The 27,064-nt window shown below is 38.3% G+C and overlaps 1 protein-coding gene across 10 annotated transcripts in view; it reads left to right on the top strand.

Moving 5' to 3' along the window:
• Positions 1-27,064, top strand: part of TENM4 (teneurin transmembrane protein 4) — a 606,655-nt gene that overhangs the window by 384,361 nt on the left and 195,230 nt on the right. For 7 of the 10 annotated variants that reach the window (XM_054066504.1, XM_054066489.1, XM_054066498.1 and 4 more), the window contains 3 exons: positions 9,969-10,221; positions 15,410-15,508; positions 17,575-17,810. In XM_054066504.1, the coding sequence (XP_053922479.1) occupies positions 9,969-10,221; positions 15,410-15,508; positions 17,575-17,810 (588 nt within the window). The remainder of the gene's footprint in view (positions 1-9,968; positions 10,222-15,409; positions 15,509-17,574; positions 17,811-27,064) is intronic. The other 3 variants (XM_054066515.1, XM_054066542.1, XM_054066550.1) reach the window with 1 other exon arrangement.

Genomic DNA, 27,064 nt, shown 5'->3' with positions numbered 1-27,064 from the left:
AATCTTCAGCTAATATTGGACTTTTTAGTCAATGCTAGAACTGTGTATTTCCAAAGTACAATATTAAACAAGCTAAACACCTTGCTTCAGGGGTCTGCACTAATATCGCTCACTCAGAGCTTGATTTTAAAATTTTCATGAATTTTCCAACATTGCAGATGTCGCTGAGTGACACAGACAGAGCCATGGGCGTAAATGGGAGATGGTACCTAACTTCTGTTTGTGTATCTGAAGATCTCCCTATTGGCATATTTAGAGCTATCAGTAATCCAATTTACAGACTTGTGTTTGCAAAGTATGACCTGCAGAAACAGATATACCTCTTTCAAACTTTTTTCTGTCTTATGCACTTGACAATTACTGTGCCTAGTCCAGTGTTTTTCCTCAGTTTCTCCTGTACTGAAGGAAACAATGATAAGCACTGGGATAAGAAAGAATAATTCTGATGCAATTTTCTTCAGCTTTTCACAGAAAAGTCAGGGCAGACTTTTGTTCTACCACAAATCCTTATATTTATTCATTTTAAATTAGAACATTTTCCAAGATGAAAGTTGATGGGCAGCAAACATCACTTTAATGTATGATGACAGTAAGAGCAATACCTCCTGGTAGGGGAATGAAAAAGTTAAGAGAATTAAGAAAAGATCAAAATCTTTTAATTTTAACACAGTTAAAGTTAAACTCTGAAGTGCTGTATACATGTGTACACATCTGTCTATTTGCAAGAAGGCAGAGAGATATACAAAGACACATTCAAAATAATAGGGTAAAAACTGAATATCAGAACCTGTATAAATGTCTTTATGATCTATTGATATATAGGTGGAGGTGCATAGTTTTGATGAGGTTTGTTACATGCCAGAGATATATATCATAAAATGTAGAAGCAAAAAGAAAAAGAACGTGATAAATGAGGCTAACCTTAAATGAAACTCATCATGAATATTTCCTCTGAGAATTGTGTTGCCAGAGGGACTATAGTAATTAGTACTGAGATATTTTGGGGGTGTGAATAGACAGATGAATATACACACCAGACAGACAACATTGCACTTGCATCGTGGCACTTTTGTGAATAAAGTGCAGTATTGCTGAGGGGTGTCTTGACAGATTCATAGTTTTGATTTTCCTTTAGTGGCCTCTTCAAGTGTTAATAAAAATATAAAAGTTTTATGTCTGTTTCAGAATTATTTGGAGTGCAGCCTTCTGCCATCGTGTTTCCAAGAATGTCAAATAGAATTTGAAGGGAAAGGTCATGGAGCCCAGCTCTCACAGATCAGATTCCTATGCCAAAGGGAATAAGGTCTTCCACCTGTGCAGAGATTTTACACTTAACTGCACCCATGATTTTCTCTAAGGGAAATCAGTCAGCTTTTGTGTACACAGTGGATGGGGCAGGGGATGTAGGTATTAATCACTGGGACAGATGTCATATTGGTCGCAGCTGTCAGGGAGAATTGTCACTAGTTTATGTTGGGCTTTGGAGGTGTTTAAAACTTTAAAGGCAGCAAAAAAAAATTAAAAGGAGGTTGGGAAAAGGAGGATTTAACAAAGGAAAAACTGGGAGACTAGTTCTGTGCTATGCGGTGCCTCTGTTTGGTGGCATTTGTGTAGCAGCATGTGCAGAAGTTGTTCCAAAGTAATGAAAAAATCTCCAATTGCCAGCAAAGACTTGAAATAGTTTATTTCAGTTGATGCCAACATGAAATTTCCCTCTTTCTTTCTCCAGAGTAAATAATTAAAATCATTAGTGCTTGTTGGCATTTTGCTACACCACATCATGTCACATTCCATAACCACTTTGCTGTGAAATAAGGAGTTGTGCATTTCCAGAGACTGATTCATTCAGAACCCTGGGACAAATGAAAAAGAAAGAGACAAAACCTTCCCTCAGATTTCTGCGCTGTGCTACTCCCTGGTGGCTCTGGGAATTATAAGCCCTTCAGAAGTCAGAATCCAGACCCAAAACTTGCAGGTTAACATTGAATTAATTAATTAGTTGAATTGCAGGTGAACATTTTCTTAAAATGTTTTTTCAGCATATTAGTATTTCACCCTGACCACTAGGGGTGTAGACTGTCAGGCAGTCAAACTGCCTGTAAGCTGTATTGGTTCGTGTTTGCAAAAGGACAGTCTCTGGATCATCACTGCTAACGCTGTAAAAATTATATAAAACAGACTATTTCCTCAGCTGCTATAAATAGCCAGCTTTGCTGATGGAGCTGGGGATCTGTCAGTCCTGTTTGTTTGTGTACAGCTAAGTGACAACAGCACTGTAGTTTAGAGAAGATTTTTGAAGGGCGTAAGCAAAATAGAGACTGTTTGTTCATTTATTTTTAGGGAGAAACAGGCAAAGATGGGGTCTATATTTCAAAGCTTTTCCGACATAAGTATAAGAAAAAAAAAAGCGCCAGCAATATTTGACAGAGCTGTGCTGGCAAAATCCTGAGTTTGTTTGCTCTTACAGTAGGATCTTTCGTGGATGTACTTTAGTTTAGGGAACTGCTTCACACAGTCAATTCAGAAATATTCCTGTGTAACTATACCAGTTAATGACGTCTGGTTGGGGCAAGGCTGAATTCTGTGATTTTCTCTTTATTTATTTGTCTCCATACATTAATATATGAAAGAACCACGACATACACAGGAGACACACACACAGGAGACAGCATAGACAGGGAAAACCGTTAGACTTTCCGTAGAAAAGAGTTCCTCAGTGCCTCGAGTCAATAAACTGCAGACAGAGAAATGCACCACGTTTCTTTCAAGAAGGGTAACCTTAGGTATAATAACAGTTGTATTTCTTAAACATGCAGTGAGGGACCAGCAAATTGGAGCATTATTTCTGTTTCTCCAGGCCTTTTATGCATGAGGGATGGCACCCGGCTGATTGTACTGAGCCTGTGCACCTGTGCGAGTCAGACACCACTGAAAGACTTCTGAGGCATAATCATCCAAGTGGCATAGGCATTCCCTAAACCACAGCCAATGGGGTATAAATCCAATGGGCTGCCTGCAAATGAATTTTAGGGTTTATATAGAGTATATTGCAATATATAAAACACGGGGAACATAATACACCTTTTGACATTTCAAAAAAGACACATCTTTCAGAAATACTGAATTCCTACAGCTCTTAGGTAGAAGAGAGAGCACTGCAGGCTCCCAGTTCTCCAGGACTGCAAGAAAACTGGCCTAGCTGGCCACTGTGGAGTTTACTTTCCCATGTTTTATGTAACTTATTTGAGAACTTAAATGTGTTATTTAAATTTAAGTAACTGATTTACACTCTGCCAGATATTCGGGGTTTTTTTTTCACTTGCCTCTTGTGTTCAAGGCAATTATTTGTCAGAAATTGTCAGAGTGTAAATAGTAATACTCTGCCTTGATTTTCTTAGTCTTTAATTCCCTTGTGTTAAGTTAAATAACAAACACTATAGATTAAAAGTCTGAATATCATCCTTTGACAATGACCTGGAGCTTTTTAAAAGCATTGCTTGTGGGGTGTTCAATTCCATCAGATGCATACTGCTGAAAAAAAAACCCCACCCGGAGCTCCGGTTGACTATGTACAGCCAAAGCATGACAGCCTAGCATCACATGAAAAATTGATTTCAAACCCAAAAGTCAATATTTTGCTTTTGCAAAGGCACTTTGGCAGTTGAGAGGAAAGTTTGCATATAACGTACATGGTTGATGACAAAAATACAGAGGAGATGGCTTGTTTGGACTTGATTTAGTGCACAGGCTCTTTCCTGTAAACAGTAAAGCCAATGAAGTGTTAATCTCTGCAGCTAGAGGAGAGTTTCAAATAGTGCACATATACCATCCAGGTGGGCCTGATTTTTGATGTCACTCATCTGATTGCATTTTTTTACATGTTGTGTTCTGCTGGAGGTCAAATTTAGATTTTGATAGTTACAGTCTTTTTTTCACTGGTCCTGGTATATGTAGCTTTGCCAATAATGACTAACATAGCTGTGGAGAGTGGCCGCAGACATTCATAGGAGCACTGTAGGTAGCATTATCAGGAAAATTCACTATGGTTTTTATGTTCTGCAACTTTTTTGGTATCCACTTACTGTATCACTGGTTATTTGAAATCCAATCTCCAAGTTGCACATTTAGAAAAACACTCAAAATTATTTACACATGTATAACCATTTTCTTCCATTAAATAGTCTCCAAATGGTTATGAGTTTTTTCTAGACAAAAACCTGCACCACCTTTGTAATACAGGTATGCATAGGATGTTTTTTCTTAGGCCCTAATCGTCCATAAAACACAGTCCATTGCATGTCTATGCATACAGCATGATAAAGTACCAGTGAGATACATGACTGTAAAGACTGGGATTCAAAGAGATCAACTTCCAGAAGACTCTTTGAATCATAATGCTCTCTAGACCCAGGACGTACATACTGTTGATTTTAACCACATGGTGAAGACTATGCTTTTCTCTGGTGAAAGTCCTTGATGGAACAGCAGCTCTGCATTATGCTGTTACTGAAAATAAAATAGAGAAAACCCATCAGGGTAGCTTTCATATTGTTGTTTTGTTACTTAATGGAGATTACACTTCAGTTCTCTGATTTCTTTTATGATTCACTGTCATTTTGTGGCTTAGCATTTTGAAAGCCATCAGCAGAAGATGTTGCTACAGAAAAAGATGTATTTCACAGCATGGTACCACCACTCCTCTTGATGGCAGGAGAAGCTAGTCTTAAGTCAAATTCAGTACATAGGCTTCTTACAGAGAGATTCAGTCGCTCAAATTGTACCACTAATTCCAGTTTTTAAATTTTAGTGACAGAAAACAGACATTTTGCAGCTAAACCATCTGAATACAGAGTGACCTGTTTCACTCCATCTCTATCACCACACTGTAGGGTGGCTTCCTTATTAGACTACCTGACTGTCCCATGTAGACAGAGCCTGGGGTAGAACATTCCTTGAAGGAGGAAATTCTCCTCTAGATTGGCGAGTGCCAGTAACAGCCCTGAGATGAACTTGCTTGGTATGACAGAGATGCCACCTTTGCATGTTGGTTCAGCTCAGTCCAGATGTTGCACATTCAGCTGTTTTCTATGCAAATAGGAGATAAACTTGGTCTGCAGTTGATCCTGACTGTCACTAGAAGCCACCGAAGTAACCTCTGAGCAGACAGCATCTTCCATTCTGATTTTTCTCATCATAGTTTTTCATTATCTGCCAACTTTGGGGTTAAATATTCTGCTTGCTTTTCATTTTGCAGATGATTTCGTTGGCTTGCCATGTGTCTGATAGGGAAACTGTTTCTGGAAAGCTGTCTCACTTTTAACAACAAACTCTCTGTGCCCGCTATAAGACTGCTGGGGAAGACTCAATTCAGCCTTTTATAGTTCACCTTCGGCGGCTCATCAGATTAATGAGTGAAGGCAGCCCAGCCTCCATACCCAGTTGCATCCAAAGGGAGAGGGAGTCTATGAGGGTAATTTCAGCTGGCTGGTGGTGTGAGTCTCATGAGCGTATACCTGCAGCAGATAGAAACATGGTTCTGGAGCCAAAGCAAGGCTCTTAGTTGAATGCAGAGTTCATTATTAAAAAATAAATAAATAAATAAATAATTGTTTGCTCTGCAACAGGTGGGATTTCTCTGTGTGTGAGTATAAACATAATTGCCCCAAGTCACACTACCAAGTTAGTCATCACAGCTACTGTGAAGTTTAAGTTCAATGGATAAAGGAGTGATTCATTCCACCTGGTACTATGTACCATAAGTAAAGAGAAATATTTCCTGTACATAACCCAGACACCAGTCAGGCATCAGGCTGTCTGAATATGAGCAGACATACAAATGACAGATGTGTGGAGAACAAGCGAAGCTGAGAAAAAGAGAAGAGAATGTATTTTTCACTCTGAGTTTAGCACATTTGCCCTGAACATAATCCTAAATCTAATGAATCAGAAAGTGTAATTGTTACATAGACTAATTTCAAAACAGTACTAGTCATTAAAGATTAAGGGAAAGAATAGGAACATGGAGTTCAGTGCTCTTACTCAACTTTTGTCATATTAGCTGCTCATTGGTAATCGTTCTATGGTTCACGTTCATTCAATTCCTCATTCATATGATTCTATCAAGGATCTCTAATATGTTCCACGTACAAGCTTCATTAACTGAGTTATCTTTTGACTCTGCTTTATCTGTGGTTACCAAGCCAGTGTTAGTCAATGACATTTTAATGTTAAAAAGTAAACAAAGAAAAGGAACACAAAGGCAACATGATTTCTATTGGTGTTTTTTGTGATCAGATTTCCAATGTTCTGTTACTTTTGAAAACTGACATATTTCATGTTTGACATATTTTGGAGACCCACTAGAGAAAATGAGGGTCAAATGGGTGTTTATGCTGTTCTGAGCTATTTTGACTTCCACAGTGCCAGCCTATCTTCTAGAAACATTGGCCTTTATCACCGGGACCCTCTTTCATTGTCACATGGCATCTAAGTCTGCGAAGACTCCTTTGCTATTCACAGATCTTGTTGCTGTCCCTTCAAGGCAATAATCATCCCATAGACTGTTTTACTTTGTTCTGAAGGCTATTAGAAATTTTGTAGTGGGGAGGGTGTTGTATGAAGTGGGATTTTTTGTTCTTCAGTGCTATGCTAGGTTAGCTAGTCCTCTCTTTTTGAGTAAGCCACAATAACTTCCAATAGTTGGTCAGCCATCTTATAGTTGCTTAAGAAAGGTCTTGAGGAACCCAGTACAGCTTGTGCAGAGGCCATGATGTCTTGCTCCTCTAAATAGTTTTCTGAACTCTTGTGATGCTGTTGTCCCATTAAGGCTTGCTGTTTGATGTAGAACACTGGAACTGACTTCTCTAGTATCCCACCTGTGTAATGGGATCTGCAAATATTCAGCACTGCCTAAGCAGCTATAGACAGCACTTAATATATAATATATAGCAGGATAATCCGAGCATCTTCCCACTGTGTAAGGTTCATGCACATATGTGATGTAAGGGAGCCAGCTTTCCCCCTTCCTGTGTGGAAAAATAACCACACTCTTTATGTCATTTAGACATCATGGAAGAAGTTAAAAAGAATTTGTTCAAGTAAGGGGACAGTTGCAATTTTAGGAAATCAAGAAAGGATTTGCTTAGTGGATTTCCCTTTTGCACATCTCGTGGTCTTTGGTGACCACAGAGGGTAAAAACCTCAATGGTTTTGTCACATCGGGCTGCAGGAATTTTTAGTAGGAAGATTTCATAGCTTGTGCTTTCATCTACACCTTTTTTCTAACATTCCTTAACTTGAGAAAAAGAAAAAAAAAGGGGATTTTAAGGCAAGGAGAGCAGTTTCTAATCCTAGTCAAGGTATATTAAATTCAGTAATGCTCAGATATGATGTAAGTGTTCAGACTTTGTATGTGAATGAAATTAAAAACATTCTGGGAGGAAAAGCTACCTAAATGTCAGGAAAAAAAAAGAAATACGAGCTGTAAAATCCTGTGAAAAATCACATAGACCAGAGTAAGAGAGATGTGCTGTCTTTACTTAGCAAAGAAATCACAGAGGGTATGCAAATAGAGAATGGAAATGACACATTTTTGCTTGATTCGAAAGCATTATCCATAATAGCATCTGCAATGTGTCTGCAATAATAGAGTGTAAATTGGAATGTACATAACAGATCTTTGGAAACAGACTCTGACTCACAATCTGAAAATAGTGCCTTCAGTAGGGAAAGTCAGCCAATAGCAGGAGAACTTCACTTAACACCTATTGCATATTCCAGGATTCACTCATTTGACCCCCTTTCCTGTTTGCACAGAGTATTCATCTCAAGCATCAACTGTAGTAAGAACTCAAATAACTGGTCTTGGAAACCTTTGATATGTTGCTCCTGATTAGACAAGTAATTTTCTCTGGGATGAATTAAGTTTCTGTGAACAGTGATAAATTGACAGCCTTAAAAACTGAAAATCCTGTATTTATGTTCATCTCCCTCAGCCTGGAATTAATACACTGTTGTATCAACCTTTGTCTGCAAGCAGACACGTTTCCAAACTGCAGGTTTTGGTGTGTTCTGTGGCTCTCTTCCCATGTTCCTTCTGCCTCTCAGCAAATGGGGCCCAGCCAGGCAATCGTAGGTGCTGTCTGTTGAGTGGGTAAAGGAATCACCAGTTTACCTAAGCTAGCAGTAGAATTCTTCCACTGTTGTTTTATTACATCCATGGTCAGGGCTTCAGTTAAGCAGCAGTCCCGTGTAAGTCCAAATATGGCTGTATTCCTTAGTTCACATGGTTATGCGGAGCTGAAGTTACACCTGATTTAGTTCCGCTGTTACTATTCTGTACATTCCATGGGTGTTGCTCTGTCCTTCCCTTTAGTTTGCTGGCTGATATACACAATTTTTCAGGGCTAACTAGTGTTAGATCAGAGTCCACTATCGCATTATTAATTTTGGATGAGTTTTGCTAAGTCAGACTTCTGAATACTCCATTAGATCCCTGTGAATACTTATCTGTACAAATGTAGATACCTCTCTTCTTGAGCTGGTTGTTCTCAGATGTACTGATATAGAGGAAACAGCACTTTTGAGCTGTTCCTCTGACCTTTTTCAGAGTATAGGGTAAAACAGTAAAGCGCTCACTTCTCCCCGTGGAATATATACCCCTAACCTCATGTCTAAGGTTTTGGTATAATCAGACATAGTTAACAGTAAGGTAATGGGAGTCAATACAGGGTGAGGAAAGAAAGGATAGGCTGTGTCCCATGCACCTTTATATTTTATCTTAAGAGTCTAAATATCCAAGAGGCTAAAAAGATATTGTAAATGATTTCTCTGTTCCTCTCCTGAATCCAAGTCCTTATCCAGATTTTAAAAGTGTGATTAAATGTCATGGTAATTTCGATACCATTCATTGTAATTTAGGACTACGTACATTTCATTCAGTTCTGAGCTCTCTAATTAGAGTGTAAATGAGTGTTATTTTTTCATGATACGGAAGGCTGGCCAGTAAGTTTTAGATTGATAGGATATAAATTTTCTTCTGATAAGTCATCAGATAAGTGTTGTGTATTAATGACTTATGATCATAAACATACTGAAGTCAGAGAGGAGTGCATTTTCTCTGTTCCACCTGCAGTATGCTGGACTGTCCATCTCCCTCCAAGTCCATCAAATATTTTGTTTTTTCTTCATTTCCAGAAAATGTAAAAACAAGTAAAATAAAAATATGATCAGCACTATGTTGGGCTTTCCTAAGTCTTTGCCTTCCTCGATCTACCTCCCTCAGACTCATGGCTAATGACTACTTGGAGTTTTACTCAAAGTAGCCTTATCACTGATCTTTACGTCTTTCTTCACCATATGTTGTTTCCTTTTCCTGATACCTTGGTTTTTATGCCACCTACATTTTTTACTCTGTGCATGTCTGTAACAGTACCAACTATTGCATTTGGTTAAATTGTATAACCCTGACACTGTTTTATGGCTTTCCCTAAACTCAGTCTGTGATTAAACGTATTCGCAGTCTTGTTTACTTATTGACAGTTCTCGGGCAGACTGGACAGAACTAACTTCACTGGGAGCTGTTTATCCATCAAAGAATTGCTCTAAAGTGTTATTTATCCAGGCTGGTTGTATTTTTCATGCCTTATCACAAATCAGCATCAGAGGTTGATTGCAGTTTGCAACTTGCAGTTGTTCGTTAGAGTTAACTTGGCTGTCAAGACAGCCTTTTTGCCATGCTTTAAGCTTTCATAACTTTGGCACGTGAAAATGAGCTATTTTTCTAGCCAGCTACGAGATCAATGCATGTGTCATTACAGCACATGGAACAAGGCTATATTACCTTTTTGAGTTTAATTTAGGATATCTTGCATCCCAACTTTCATACTTTTTAGAATTGCCTGCACGTAAATGAGTGCAGTGTGGTGTTTCGTATCATGAAACTTAAAAATATTTTACTTATGTTTTAGATCATCCTCCAAATCTTCAAAATCATTCAAGACTTAGAACTCCACCACCTCCAATATCACATGCTCACACCCCAAATCAACATCATGCGGCCTCCATCAATTCCCTAAACAGAGGGAACTTCACTCCACGCAGCAATCCCAGCCCAGCTCCTACAGACCACTCTCTTTCTGGAGAACAACCAGCCAGCACTCAAGAGCCAGCCCATGCTCAGGACAACTGGTTACTTAACAGTAACATCCCTCTGGAGACTAGGTAAGTAATTTTCTTTAGTACCTTCCAATGTACTGATTGTGTGTGCTGAAGATGTTAGGGAAAATATACACGCCTGTTTAGCTAGCCATTCAGTTTGTGAAATAATGTTTGGCTTAAGTATTTTAAGTTGAATTTATTATTCCTTTTGTCTTTTTATTTGGGCTAGGAGAAGAGGAAATTGCTCTTTTCTCATAAACTAAAAATATTGTCTTTAACAGCTTCTCATAAGTTTTTTCCTCATTTAAAATTGGGATCAGGATCACACATAAAAGCGTTCCTGTTTTTTTTTCTTTTATTTTCCTTGAATGTCTTTTCTTCCTATGTGGTTCAATAAAGCAATATCCTATTTAAGAGACTGAAATCAGTCAATATATTGAAAAGATTTCGCCTTCTACCTTTGCCTCATCAAGCAGATACTTACATAGTACATCATTCAGGAAAGGCTAATCTGGAGAGGAGAGGTCAGCTGCTGCATTTTACTTCCCTACAGCAATGCTCCAGCAAGCATGAAACACTGGGTAGCAGCATATAAGTCAGTTAATGATGTTTCTATGTAGCATTTAAATTATTTTCCACCTATGCAACACACAAAGGATGTGACGAGAGTGCACTGAGTTGTTCTAGATCATAGCTTTATTTAGGTTCTATATAGGTTCTGCAAGAGGGATTTTTCACACTGCCTCAGTCCTCCCATCTGATGATGAGTGCATCTGCTTCTTGCTGTCTCACTTGAAACTCAGTTCTTGCATTCTCCAGAGGTTTTGCTTCGCCATTTCCTTTGCTACTGAGAAAACACTGGAGATGCTGGAATCATTAGGCCCCATACTTGCTGTATTTTTCCGTCTGGATAGAAGTCTTCCAGGCCTAACACTGCATTTTGCTGCCTTTTTTTTTTTTTTTCAGTTGTCTTACCTTCTCAAATCAAGAAAGATTTTAGACAGCAAAATATATATACAAACTGAAAACTGAGCCAGGGGCCAAATTTTGTCATGTCACTGCCTGTGGGAATCTCACTGAGATCTGTGGTAGCTGTGACTGTATCCTGGGACAAAATGCACCCAGTTTTGACAGCTTTTGCTAAGAAAATAGTTTTTAAAAATTACTCATTTGTCAATCTTTTTGAGAATGAGCTGTGTCTGCTGGCCCTCTGAAACTTCCAGAACAGGCTTCAATCTAACATTTTATGGCATTTAAGGATAATTAATTTCTCTGTGACTGCTTTATTAAAAAAAAAAAACAAACACCAACAACTAAGAAGCTGGATCCAAAAGATTAACACAAAATTAGAAGGAAGTACAGCACGTGTGATTTGACAATAGTTTCAGTAATTATATTCTGTTACTCATTCTTGAACATATATACACAAGCTGTGACTTCTATATGTTATTTCTTTTGAAAAAAAATTACATTAAAAAATACTTAGGCCCCACTCCTGCAGCCCTTTTGTCAATAATCCTCTGTAATTCTGGAGGAAGCCCTATGCCTTTTTCTAAACCAGGTTATAAATTCTTTGGAGAAGAGATAATATACTGGATTAATAGTGCCAAGACATCCTAACATCTGACTGGAGTCTCTGAGAACCAGGCGCATTACATTTGAGAAGGAACATCCTTACTGCTGACTGGATCAGTGGAGGAACGTCAGAGATAAAAGATCTTGGCTGAAAACATCCTACCCCCATTTGTCCAATTCTGTTGGCAATCAGAAAGGGGAAATTGAAAGAAAACTCTACTACATTTTAATAAATGCAGGAGTTCATAGACGGAACAATTGTCTGGCTGGTCCTGGGCTGCTATTGTACATGAGTGCATCCTTAAGACTATCCTAATTTATTGTCTGTGAAATCATTGTCAGTGAAAATTTTTCAAGATCTAAAGCAGACAGTTCTTTCAGCAAGTTGGATTGGCCGTATTATCACCGTTAACCAGACTGGATGTTGGAGGTCTGTGTGCATGAAGAGGTCCTTCTGCAGCTTTTGATGATTTCAACTGTATTACAAATCAGTCAAATTTGGAATTGATTCTGAATGTAACCATTTTATTAAGTAGGTAGAAAACAGGTCATTTTGAGACTGATGTTGCAGCTTTTGATACAACGGTTTGGGATGGTGTAATTTTACCAATGTCCCTTCAGACAATGAACATATTGGAAAAGAATGTGTAATTTTATGTTAAACAGCAAATGAAAACATTTACAGGGCACAACTGACAGCTTCAGTTTCTTCACTAACAACATTAAGAAAATAAAATGCATTATAATGGTGTCATAATGCAGAGAGTCTGTGCTGCATAGGTGATCCATAAATCTGTGACAAATCTCCACTCTTAACAGTCTGCTCTCCGAACATGCGGAGATGGAACTTCCATTTCCCTTGGTGAGAATTCTGTAGACATAAAAGACCAGGCTTCTGAGCTGTTCAGCAGACTTGGATGCCCAATTCCACCTCCTCCATGAAGTTGAACTTCCCTACTGCAAAGATTTTTAGAACCAAAAAAAGACCTTCACCTAAGAGAATAAAATGTCTGATATATAAAAAATAAATCCTGGCCAAGATACATTAATCCAAGAATTAAGGCCTTTGAAGTATAGAAATAGGAGATTATAATAATCTCATGTCAAAAATGGAATTGTATCTCTGTTGAATATCCATTTTTTTTGAAATCCCATATTAGTCAATAGCGAAAACATGAAGAAAAAGCTATGTCTTTTAAACAGGGTTTGTCACAGGCTGTGAAATGTGCCTACACTTATAATTTTTAAGCACTCCAGAGTTTGAAGAGGCTTGATGTTGACTGCTGTGGACTCCGGGCAGTATTCAGAACTGGGAATTTAGGATGTTTTTTCACTGCCTGGAATTTTCCATACTGTAATACAAAGGAAAGCAGAGATGTGTAGTACAAGTATACAGCTGACAGAATAAGCATCTCCCATATCTGAGAATTTTATACATGTTGCAAGAGGAAGAGCCCCTCCTCTCCCTTCTTTTCATTAGTTTCCCTTTACTCCATTTTCTCTGTTTCTCCTTATTCCTCTTTCTTTCCTTCCCTGTCCACTCCCTTTTCTGTTGCTTTAAAAGAAATATATTATCAAGGTTGTGATGAGAAGATCTTTGCTCAGCAGTCTCTCCTGACAGGTAAGTCAGCTCTCCCAGTATTTATTCCTCAATATTCCTTCTTCTGTAGATTGTTCCTTTACATTTCACCTTGTAGGAGCAAATAAATGCTGACTAGATGGACATGTAGTTGACAAACCAGCAACTTTCTGGAGACTACCATTCCCAGGAAATTTCATGTGGTAATCATGTAAGGTCATATTCTGCCACCACAACTCATAACGAGGAGGAAGAGTGGTTTCTAACTAGACAGATATTCACAGGTAATCTCCAGGGCAGCAGATTCTTTCCAGCCTTCACTGAGGAGGACAACCATGCCTTATTCACCTTGCTGACCCAGCGACCTCTCTGTTACAAATACATACATGATAAGGTTATATAACCCGCTTCTCTTCCGTTTTATTGAGAATCCACAAGTTAAATTCATGGAACCAGTTTGACATGGATTTCAACTACTGATGAATTTTTACTGATTGGTGTGTTGCTACATACCTTGCCTCTTACCCATTAAATGCTCAGTGCATGCACATACGTTGCTTCTTTTTGCATTGAATTAAACATCCAACTTTTCCTACATTCCGAGGGAATGTGAGGAAGTTACAAACACTTGGGGATGTACTGGGCTGACGTCTCAAGTGCTGTGGCACACTGCTCATGCATGTTGATACGCTTTACTACAAAGCTATGAATAGGAGTCATTTTACTTTCAGATCTGCTCTGTCAAAGCAGCCAAGAGGCCTCCAAAAGCAGAGAGTTGAGCTAGACGAATGCTGGCATTAGTACCAGGAAAAGGAGGCAGCAGAAATGAAAATTAAGGTTGGGGACATTTTAGAAGAGACAGTATGAAGATTTGTATAATGTTACAGGACTGGTTTCTCTTGGTATAGCATGTTACCTGAATCCAGTTTCTTAGACAGAGGAATTCTCGTTTAAGTTCACATCATGTCACTTCTATCCTATAAGCACTTAATCCTGCATAAGTGATAAAGTGTCACAGCGCTATTATGTTCTTTTTCCTGGTTTTGGCCAGGAAATTTATTCGTATTCAGGCTTAGATACAGTTTTGGTGCTGAAAACAGACATGGACAAAATCAGGACTATTTTTTTTTGTCTTAAAAAAGATGGGAAGAATGTTCTTTCGCCAGGTCTTGAGAAACAAGCCTGAAGGTGAGAAGGACACAGTCTGTTCCCAGCTGTGCCTCTGACTTCATTCTTTATGTTCCTGCTATTCTCCTCAAAAAAGTATGACCCTGTTTAGCAACTATAGGTCAAAATGGGACCCGTCAAAGTACATGCTGGGGAAGCCGATATTGCAAAATGCCACTATTGTGTGCAAAAGTCAAAACCAGGCTTTTCCACGTGCAGGCCCTAAGTAGATTACAGTCAATACACTGATCCTGGAATCTGGGTTACAGCATAACCTTTTTCCAGCTTCTCTCTCCTTGTCACTGAGAGGTTTTTAGTTGGGATACTCACATTGAGCAAGCTCACATTTTCTAAGTAGGAAGTTTGTGCTCCTCAAAGGAAAACAAATTAATCAAACTGGCAATTTAAAGGTTCTCAGATGCATAACTGAAACTTAAGGAAATGAATGGCAGATTTTTGCTGGAAATCCATGAGGACCTTAGATGGAACTGTACTACCAAGGTATAGCGCACAATGAGATATAGATACTGTGCTAGCCTTTTCAGAGTAACACTAACACAGATGCAGGAGTTAAACAGTGTTACAACTGTGATGGATTGAAATCCAGTCTTTTGAATCCAGCAGTTCAGAAGGTTTCATGTGTCACCAGCAATAGATAATGTGAGAAGAACAAGTAGATGAACTTATTTCGCTATGTGCACATGGGCGTGTGTGCTTATATGTGTGTATATGCATATATATAGCCTGTAGAGAGAGAAGTGAACATTCTTAAAAGCTATATATGTATATGTGTATCATCTTATACATATAAATATACAGTCCATCATTCTAATTTCATGCACTACTGCACTATAACCATTGTGGTTTATAAGATCACACTTCATATATGCATGACTCACTGGCTTCATTCATGTTTCCATATGTATGTAGAAACATAGCAAAGCAGACATTCCTAGAGACATTGCAGGACAACCTCATTGAGATGGACATTCTCACCTCCTCCCGACATGACGGTGCTTACAATGATGGGTATGTGACACTTACGTGGTCTTCCTGTTTACTGTACAGTCATTATGATCCTTGCATGAAAGCATTTGGTCAAGTTAATGATGTTTAAGGACAACACCATTGCTTGTCTCTTCCAAGATGTCTTTAAAAAAATGACATTCTGGAGCTTGAAGCGTTGTGTCCTGTACATATTAATGGCAGAACCATTAATATGCTAGTGAGCCACAGCATGCCGCTTGCTTTTGTTCCTTTGTTTTGAAGTCATTTCATTAATAGGAAGTACCTACAGCAATTTTGAGTTCCATATGAACTAAGATTAATATAATTTTCATTAAAATCTTAAATCTCCATTGGTCTGGCAGCCTGATACTTCATTGTTAAACTGATATTTTCTGCGTACCTTATCTTACAAGTGTATGCTTGTGTTATATGTAAGCCAAGCCTTTGATTTTTACTTAACCACCCATTCTGGCATCTTAACCTAACTTTTGCTCACTTAACTTCTAAGCTATAAGCAGTTTTCAACATGACACTTGGTGCCCAAACTGTTGACCTTGTTTTTCTAATTTGCTAGCCATCATTAACTGAAGATCTAATTGCTGTACTTGAATACTGCAGGTACTTCTTTGCTCAGAACAGATACATCTGTACCTAAATAAATACTTCCCAAAAGACGATAGTATCTGACATTTTGAAAAATGAATGCTTTGATGTAGAGAATTAGTAGAAATATCGTGTCTTTCTCTAATGCTCGTCATGCTTAAAGTAGCAATAAAGCTATAGATATAGTAGGATGAAACCCTATTTTGTAGAAATATGTATTACTTTAAATGGCATGAATCATTGGCTTTTCTGCATGGTGGTGTTTCTGCATGTGACATTTCCCCCTGTGACTGCACAAGTGACTTCAAGGGGAAAATAGTCACGTCTTTGTCTGGTATAGTCCACTGGCTTGACTGACTCCCATGGAGCCATGCTGATTGCATTTACACTGGCTGCAAATCTGATCCTGTAAACCATGGCAAAAGGCGCAAACTGCACTGGGGCCGTTTCTCAGCCCTCACAAAAGCTGCACTTTTGTTTTACATCAGCATGGTAGTAGATAAGTCAGATCCATTCCCCAAGTTTCATTTCTGAAATTTGAATGTCTTGTACTTCATGACGTCCCACCAAATTTAGGGTTTTTTTGTTTAGAATTGCCATGAAGAGCATTCCCATTGGGATGTTTGATTTCAGGAACTCATGGGCTGCAGTGGAGTTTTTTTGCACTGACTTTCATGAGTCTCACCCAAGACCTTCATAGGCTGACGCTTAGGCTGTGTTTGTAGCAATGGCCAAGATAGGGTGCCTCCCAAGGTGTCACTGGACAGGGAACACTGTTGCCTTTGGCAGTAATTCACACTTTTTAAAGGTGGGCATCAAACTGAGTTGCCCTGGACTGCTTTCTGGAAGCAGTTGCCTCTCCCAGCTGGCGATACACAGGCTTCAATTCTGAGCTTTGATGCTTTTAGGCATGCCATTGTCCGATGCTTAGATTTGCCAGGTCGGGACAGTGTGAATATTCCCCCTTGTGACAATTTGGGTGCTATGGAATGGCTTAAGCTCTCTTTCCCCATCTCCATTCACCGATGCCATACAAAAAACGCTCTCATGCAGTGATCAATGAATTGGTAAACACCCTCCCCTTTTTAATCCAACCCACACTCCTCTTCGGTCTCTGTAGGGCATTTCTGTGGGAGTGTGAGCAGGCCCCCAATGCTGCCCGTGCCACCAGTCTGTCGTAGCTCTGCTTGGGGTATTCATCTCACTCTAATGCCAGCTCTTCCACAGAGGGGACTCCTGTCTTCAAGAGTTCTCTGTGGCATTGTTGGCACTGTGATTTTTTGTTTTGTTTCATTTTCCTTTACTCTGTATGACTTGCCTTTGATTTTTACTCTTCTCTTTATTGCATGCCATCCATGTCCGTAGCCAGCGTTGTGTGGAGCTGCTTTCCTCGTCCTGGCAGCAGTCGCCATCCTCCCACGTCACGTCTCCCTCGGCTTCAATTTGTGTGAGGAATCACTTGCTGTTGGTCTTTCTTCCCTCAGGCACTTCCTGTTCAAACCTGGAGGCACTTCTCCCCTTTTTTGTACAACATCGCCGGGATATCCTTTGACGTCCAGCACTGTGTACTCACCTCCCCCTAGGCCCCTTCCCAGAAGTACCTTCTCTAGGCCTGCCTTTAACCTGAAGAAACCCTATAAGTACTGTAACTGGAAATGCGCTGCTCTGAGTGCCATTGTCATCTCAGTCACGTTGGTGATCCTGCTGGCCTATTTCATAGGTAAGCTTACTTCTGGGTTGTTGTTTTTGTGCTTTTCTTTCATTTCCCTACAAACTCACCCACAATGCTAATGTTCAGGAAGAAGAGGGTCAGAATTGTAGTACAAAGTATTGGGGAAATAAGGCCTCTGTTAGCTTGATTGAGGTTGCACTGGTATGGTAGAAAGCCTGCCTAGAGTCGGAAATACCATATGTTGTGTTCCCTTCAATGGCATGGGCTGTTTACTTTCTGCAGAGGAAATTGTACCTGGACTGAGACAAACCCACCAGTTTTTCTCAAAGGGGGCTCATTAAAACAGGCAGTGAGGTCCATGTCCCAGTCAGAGTAACATCCAGGTGCTTGGGAATTCTCTGCCATTGACTTTGACAGGAGCAGGATCAGAACCAAGATCCTGACACACAAAAATGTGGTTTTATTCTGTTTCTTGGTGTCACATCCTGTCCATTTAACCAACGACACTGAAGTTCACTGTGTGACCTGGAGTATGGGAAAGGACTGAATTTAGATTGTGGTCCTACAGGGTGTTCTTTGAGTGGGCAGTGAAGGAAATTTTCTACTTAGATGGAGCAGCAGGGGACTTTTCTTGTGCTGTGCATGATATGAATTCCTTTGGTTTATAAGAGTTGTCATTGTTCTTTGAAAAAAAGTGTTCTCAGTGTTTGTTGTGAAAGTAATTGAAATGTTAGAAGTGAAAACTGTACTTTTCAGCCTGTAAAGTTGGGGTGTTACCATTACTTTTTCTTCAGTTAAATTTGATATCTGTATTATAAATGTCTTAAAAAGGTGCATTCCTAGACTTCTATTTTAAACTGTCAGTGGTGTAAACGCTAGTTATCAGATGCTTACAGATGTGATCATAGAGTAAAAGAGCCTGTTTCTCATGGCGCAAATGAGTCTTTTTGATTTCACTGTGACTTCCTGTACACTAATGATCTATAAAAGGTTGTGGTTAGAATTACAAATCTTAGCCTGGATCGAAAGATTTTTGCTTTCATTTCACATGAGTATAATTAGCCCTGCCACAAAGGATTGCTTTTACTGTGTTCCTTTTATGTATACTTCTTTAATGACTGATAGTTTTCCATTTCTGCCTTGCATCATACCCTGGTCACTTTTATGCCCCCTGTAAGTAGAGCAAGAATGATTAATTAACCAACATTAAATCAGCAGCATTTTGATGAAATATGCAGTCAATTTTCATCATTTACTACGTACATTTGGACTTGCCTTTCTCATTTGTCTATTATTCTCCTTATGCCCTGAACACGATTCCTTTGGACATTATCTCAGTGTGTCAGAGGAGCACCTGAATAATTCAGAACAGCAGTGCCTGTTAGTTCTGATCGAGGAGGTGTGTGCCGTGATATATAGATTGAGAAGAGTTTGGGTTGCAATTGGTATTCTCCAACTCAAAAAACTTTTTCAGGGTTCTGAAAAGATCAGGCTCCTGTTTAAAATCACAGTTAATTTGGTTAAAAGGTAGGTCCATCGAGTGCTCTCCGATACTTTTTTCTTTGTTCAGATGAATTCTGTGCCATTTGCCAGGCTCCACGGATCACTGGCAAGGTGCCAGAAATGCTGATCAGGTTGAACTGCTGTAATTATGGGTCATAATTACTAATTTCTAAAGGAACTATCAATTATTAAGAATCAAATTTGATGGTTCAGTTCAGCATAAACATATTTAGCAAAGATTGTCTTTACTAGTTCCAGTGTTCTAATCAACAGGCAAAAAGGCAGATATTTAATTAGATTTTGATGAAAAATTGTGTTTAATTTCAAGTATAATCAATTATTAATTACTGTAATGAGTGACTCTGGCGGGGTTTACTAATTAACTCATTTAAAAATTATGAATAACCTTTTCATTTGTAATTATTTTCTACATCCTGTCAAGTTGCAGACAAGAATTGTATCACCTAACCCAAAAGAAAAGAAATGAATCAGGGAGTCAAAATGTTTCTACTTTCACAAAGTTAAGCTGAGACATTTTACATTCAGATAAAACCTACATAGTTCTTAAGAGGACCTCGTCCCTTCTTTTAAATAATCTGAATTGTTTGCAAAACAGATTACTGATTTTCTTTAAGTTTTGGGTTTTTTCCTCTGTATTGGCATAGTTGTGTTTTCTTACAGATACCTTTCCTCATTTAAGCAGTATCTTGCTCTTTTTGATGCCATGGGGACTTTTTGAGTTGTAAGGATATAACTTAATCATGAGTAAGAAGGTCTAATCTGTAAAACATCTCATGAGTTTTGGGAAATTAGCTACTTTATACCTGCTTTTGTTAGTTAAAACAGCCACAGAAATTATCTCTTTAATGACCATTTTCATCCTCCAAAGCAAACTAGGGTCATTGGAAAGACTCCCATTTAAGTGAATGGGCTTTGGATCAGGTCCCATGGTAGTGGCTTGGCATTTACTCTATTTTTTTATGTACTGATAGTTTAATGGAAATACTCCAGAGTAATGTCTAGGACTCAAAGATGCTCTTCACAGCATCAGGCAAGTCACAGTCATCTGTTTAGATATTGAAACCTACCCCTTGCAGGCCTTACCTACCTGTACCTTACCTACCACACACCTGTGTGTGGAGCTGGAGGTATCAAGAGAGCCACGAGTGACTCTGCTGTTGACAATACTTTTTCTGTGACAAATGCTCAGACACAACTGTAATGGGTGACCGAGGCAGGCAGAGCTGCTTGGAAACAACAAGGCATTGGGTCATTTCTGAAGGTCTTTGCTGAAGCCAGTTAATATTTTAAATTCATCTGAAGCACTTGCAAAATCATTTGTTTAAGGCGAAAAGGCAGAGTTGCCATTATTTTGTGAAAGTCTTTATGGTATTTGATAGTCTGAGGTTCATTTATCTTGCTGGGCTTTTTCAAAGAAGAGGAGAGGAGGCATAAATAGAAGTCCGTGGAAGCCGAATGGTTGGTATCATGTGTCAACCCTGTGATCAAGCTGAAGGTTTTACAGGGCTGAGTCACTGGTCTGGATAGATAATGACAAACAAAATATAACAGGGTGTATTAAGCACCAGAAGCTGATTTTCATTTGAATTAACCAGCTTTTGATTGACTTGTTGCCACCTTTTCAAATACTCAGAGACACACTAAGGCAGTGGTGACAATGCACATCAAAGTTTTGTGCACACACACAGCTTATGCAAATCTTGTGAGCTCCACAGAAGCTTGTCTTGTGGAATAAGAATGCCAAAGAGAAAAGCAGTGGCAGATCAGGGCTGTAACGTTAAAATCACAGGAATGGCACCGTTGGAGCTACTGAAATAAAAGGCCTTTTTAAGCAGCTTGTAACTGACCTGCAAATTTGCTCTTCCAGGAGGTCGTGAAGAGACATCACTTCAAAAATTCAATTTCCATTTTAGGATTGTCTATTCAATTGTGAGCTAACAAGGAAAATTGTCATGGCTTTTGCTGAGCTTGATGGGGTCTATATGCCATGGAGGGCTAATTTATAGCAAGATTCTTATGGTAGAGACGATAATACCACAAGGTATGTTGCTATCCAAATACTTTGCCAGCAGAGTTCCTGTACCTAGTAGATGCCAGGCCTGCTAGCATAACACTTTAAAGAGTCTCTGACATTGCTGTACCCTTTGGGAGGAAGATTTCTGAACTTAGAAAGAGAAAAGACCTATTTGATTGTCCAGATCTCCATGCCCAGCAGTTGTTTGGCTAGATCTGCGGAACAGTTTCTAAATGAATTAGTGATGGAGAATATTTTCTTTCTTCTGAAACAGAAGGTATTATCGTCTGCCTGATGTAGATTCCAGACTAGATGGAAGTGCAATTTGATGTAGTTAGGCACTTGCAATTTTCCTATACTTAAGCATGTGCTGTGGTTGCATTTCATGAACAGCAAGAAAGATGGGCATTTGATTTAGATTAAAGTTAGGGCTGGAAAATATATTATGAAGCCAAAACAGTCATTCATTTGATTGGAGTCAGAACTCTTTCTGTGTTTCAGTTCTGTCTTTGTCTGAATGCTGTACAGATGCAGTTTTACTTAAAGTACAATGTTGCTTGCTACAGTCAAAATGCTTTGACAGTAAAACTGGGCTAGGACTGTGATGTGTTTGTAAAGTATCTTTCTTTTTATTGTCTAAAAATCACCCTGAAAGCTAACTTTTTTTGGCCGTGATTCTTTGGTACTACGTAATAAACCCAATTTAAAGCAGTTCCCAAAAGCTCTTGTTGGCTATCTAACTAGTTAGCTATGAATGCATAATATACGAGTTACCATGCTGTTTACATGCCATTTGAGATCAATAGAAAAGCCGCTAATGCTTAATTACTAAACTTGAGCTGTAACTATTAATCCTATGTTTATACCTTGATATTAAGGGTTTTTTTCCAAGTTAAAATATAAACCAATTTATTACTCTGACAGGAATTTTCTTCCATTTTTTCTGCTTTAATGTTTCTTCTCTGATCCCAGATTAAATTCTGTTTTGCTACTGTTGTAATTTGGGGTTTTTTATTTGCAAGGGTTTTTCAGTGTTTTCTATTTCCATCTTATCTTAGGTCAAACACAGAAATGGTAGCTAAACAATCGGTTCTAGCAAAGCCTTTACGTTATGAAGTCAATCTGTTAGCTAAAGAGGAGCTTTGAGGTCCTTTCTTGCTTCTTTCACATCTTCACAAAATCACTGCACACCGTTCACTGATAATTTTGGGTCTCATTTACTTCATTTCACCTGTAATCTATAAAACTGTGAGATCCAGTCTTGAAGGTGCTATAGTATCATCAGTAATATGTTTTAAGAACTATAGATGTTTGTGAAACATAACATTTCAGGATACTGGTTAAGAGGACAATTATCATGGCCCAGCACTACCATTTTTATCTTTTATAGTAAAATTTGAATATTGGGGGGGTTTTGGTTAGCTGTCTGTTATTGTACCAATGCATAGAACTATGGCTAGTGCTGCCCTCTCACTAAGTCATACAGTTTTGATGACATCTAGCTTACTCTTTCATACCCAGTGACATTTGGGAAATACAGCCCTTATTCTTCTCCTACACATGCTCCTCTTAAACTGGAGCATTTCCATTTACTTTAACAGTGGTTCAAATGTAGTCAAAGTTAATGGCATTTGTGCCAATTTCTGCAACCAGAGCTAGACTAGCCCTGGAAAAGTCTGCATATATTTTCATATATTCCCGATTCTGGAGACTGATCTGATTAAAGACAGAAAATACGTCAAGACAGATGTTGACCCTTCAATCCAGTTTTTAATTATCTTCTTGTCTTTTTTCGTTGCTGATCTCTTAATTTTTGCCCCTGTACATTATCTCAGGAAAGGTAAGATGTGAAAATAGTTTCGGCTCCATGGAGAGATGCCATCAACATGAACTTCCAACCAATCACTCAAAAGTGCATGGTTTCAGACAAGTTGCAGGAGTCTCTTTTTAACATTTGTTCCATAGGAGAGAGATGGGAAGATTACAGGGCTTTATGTTAGCTCCAGTCATGCTTCACTCTTTTTTAAGGAACAAGTGAGGGCAGCTGCTGTGTAAAGATTACAAGAGACTGGCTGAATAGCACAGAGCTCAGGAAAGCTGCCTACAGGAATCTGGCGAAAGAATCTTTCCCTGGTCAGATCCAGAAAGAATTAAGTGAACTACTCAAAGGTTTCAGCCCCAGTCACTTTACTGACAAACCCCCATCTTCCTTTCCACTTGCACATACACGGAAGATTATATAAAACACAGATAGATCCCCAAAGTACAGCTCAGCATAGCTAGGAATCCAGGGATTGTCATGTATACATTTTGCCCAACATGACCAAGGAAAAGCAATTGGTTGTTAACATGGTACCTGTACACAAGACAATAATCCTCAGAGAAGTGAGAAAGACAAAAAATTAAAACCAAGTCGAGCTATGTTCAGTCTTATATTTCTCCCTCTTTTGTTGTCTTTTGTTACAGCTCTAGGGGAATAGTGATATGAATTGTAACTCAGATCTCATCTGCAAAGTAAGGAAGAGCTGTTGGTATTATTAGAGGATTGTGTGACTCTCTTTTGGTTTGGATTTTGCATGTGTGTTTGGATAGCAACTACTGTTAGCTTTATGGTTTAGAGGAAGTACAAGGGATTTAACCACAGCTTGATCCCACTTTAAAGCTATTCTTGTGAAGATCAGTTCATTCAGGGGGGTGTTAAAAAACTCACCATAGCAACTCCATTAAAGAACATTCACTGTTTCGACCTAAAGAAGATCTGCTACCTGAAATTAAAAGTGTTGGGGTAGAAGAAATATAGATGATGTACGTGCTATTGAAAGAGAGACACTGCCAGAAAATATTACTGGAAAAAGATATTAGAAGATAATATTAATATGAACTGGCTAATTTTGTTAGAGTTGCCCAGTCTGGGAAAACTGGGAAATATTAATAATTAGGTATTCCGTTTGATGGCAACCTCTTCTGAACTCGGAGGCAAAATTTCTGCTTTGCAATGCCATTAACACTTTTTTTGAATATAAAAAGCAATAAAGAGCTTCTTGAAGTGTTACATCTTTTGGGAATTAACTCAATGTTTATTGGAAGCAGGAAATAGTAGGAAGATTTAAAAATATTTTATTAATTTTCAGTGGTAAGAGACATAAACAGTATCAAATCATCTGGTTGACCTCTTAGGACGTTGAAGGCTAGCAAACATTTATACATAGGTAAGGTACGTACCTACTTCATTTCACTTTTTCCTAACTTATACATATAAAGATGAAATTGGCTCTTTTTGACTATAAAAATTACACTAGGTTTTTGTTACACAACATCTTCTTGTCCTTACTACCTAAGTAATTTTCACTCTCTGCTTTCCAGTTGCCAGTGTCCCATTTCCTGTAACACAACTTACAATCATTTATCGTAAGTGTATTGGCTGGCCCTTCACACATTTTCTTTGAACCTTAAGCACACTTTATTTGAATCATTCAAATTTAGTACCTGCTCTGCTTTTCTATTTATAAGTTCTGTTCTCATCCTCTTTGTCACTTGAATAGTCTTTGAGTCATCTGCACATTTAGTCATCCATGATTTTATATTTATTTATGTAACATTGATGCAAATGTTGGATAATTTCAGGCTGACTATTAATTGTTGAGTTTCCGAAGAAATTTAACATTTGATGCTTATTCATCAGTGATGATGATTTTAAGGTCTTTCAGTTAGTTTTCAAGCACAAGTCTACATTGTTTTCTACCATTGGAAAGTGCTTGTTTCTTTAATTGAAAGCTATACCAAATTAAACCAAATGTCTTACTGTCAAAAAATTAATAACTGTTTCTTAAGATCTATTTTTCAGAAAGGCAATATGGTTGGCCTAAGAAACCATACATTCAGTTTCTTTATTTTCCATCAGTTGATTTCTGTGTTATGTTATCCATTATTTTGTCTGTAATAGATGCCAGGCTACTGCATGTAAGCGCCTTGCATTCTGTTCTTTTTTCTTCTTAAATATTTGTACAGCATTAACCCTGTTCTAATCTCTTGGTAGCTGGTTCAGTATTAATCAGTGAGTCAGATTCCTCTTCTGCTAGCTCATCTCATTTACTGGGTATAAGTTAAATGAGCCTGCAGATTTAAGAATGTTTGTCCTTGAATAGACGTAGTTTAATATAATTCTTGGTTATTAATGGACTGGAAAAAAAACTTATTTCCTGTGAAATAATTACATTACCCTAGTTATTTTCAAAAACCAGAACAAAAATTCTTACTGAACACTTTAGCCTTTACTATAATATTATTAACAATTTCCTCATCTCCATCAAGTATTATAAATAGCTATATTGTTGCTCTGTCCCCTAGGTTTCAATAGACTTTAAAATGTTCCATTGTTCTTCGAGTTTTTTCAAGCCATATATTTTTTTCTTCTGTCCTCAGCTTCATTTATCAATTCTCTGCATGGTCTTAGATTTATATAGATTACTCTCTGTTTCCCTATTGTTCTCGGGTTTTATATATTACTTTTGTTTTATTTCTGCTTATTGTTTTGTTTTGACACTGAATGAAGAGGTCCTTTTGTCAAAGTCTGATCCTCTTTAATCATTGTGGGATCACTGGAAGAATGACTTCCATTTAGAAATTGACCACAATATGACTGATTCTTTAACTGGTCGAAAGAAGGATAAGGCTGTATATCCAGAGGGCTCCATCTGATCTTGGAGTTTGCATCAGTGCACCACAAAACCACACATCAGTCACATAACATCACAGTTAGCCCTTTAGATGCCTGGTCCTTTCTTAAAATTAAGAATCCTTAATACAGGGAGGGATGAGTTTAATTCCATCTGGTTTTGTTAAGTGGTACGATATGGGCTTTCAGCTTTTATAACCTTTTATCAGTTGCTTTTAGTGAGTTTTTATAGTTGCTATAAGCCCCCAGAAGAGAAAATAATAGCATACTGACACCAAAAGTGCTGGCCTTGCCTTTATGACACTGGCACAGATGTGCTTCTGTAATCTTCCTTTCACGGCTTAGATTGACCTTTGCACGCAGATCCTGAAAAGGAGTCAGTTTTACAGATCTTAATATCCACTGGAAGGAGTTCTCTTCGAGTCCATGTTTTTATTTCCTACTAATTAGTGTGAAATAACATAATTTAATTGCAGTTAAGTGAAGACGGAAAGAAATGTGTCCCATAATGGTCTGTCTTTCAATGTTTTTAAATACCATACATTTTTGTGGATAACATCATAAGAGAAAGCTCGATTAGGGATGTCACTGACAGTGAAAAATATTCCTCAATTATAATTTGATGTTTCTCCTCTGTCCTTTTCTAGCATAAATTGTAAGATGGCTTTAAAGCCTGATTTGCAGCCAGGCCTTACATTTCTATTGGATGTGTGCAGCGATGCATTCTCTAAGGTTTTTTACCTATAGTTAAAGTTGAGCTGTGTGGTAGATACACATATTTATAGTGTTAAGTGAAGTGTTCGTGTTGAGTATACTACCTAGGTAACATACTGGACAACCTGTAAAACAGGCAAAAGGTCCAGTCCACTCTTGATCTTTGAGAAGATTTCAACATGACTGTTTATGCTGAAACTTTAAAGTTCCAAAAGGACACAGTTCACTGTGAAATATCAGAATCTGATGCTCAATAAATACATATTTAAAGGTTGTTAAATCTCTGTGTTTAAGTGAAAAACTAAAAGTCTCCCACTGTCACCAAGTTTTCTATTTTCAGCTTTATTTGATTTTAACATACGTCAACTTACAAGC

This window comes from Cuculus canorus, chromosome 1 (assembly GCF_017976375.1).
Source record: "Cuculus canorus isolate bCucCan1 chromosome 1, bCucCan1.pri, whole genome shotgun sequence".
NCBI lineage: Eukaryota > Metazoa > Chordata > Aves > Cuculiformes > Cuculidae > Cuculus > Cuculus canorus.
Note: the sequence above shows the minus strand (reverse complement) of the source record. Positions and strands in the feature narration are given on the sequence as shown.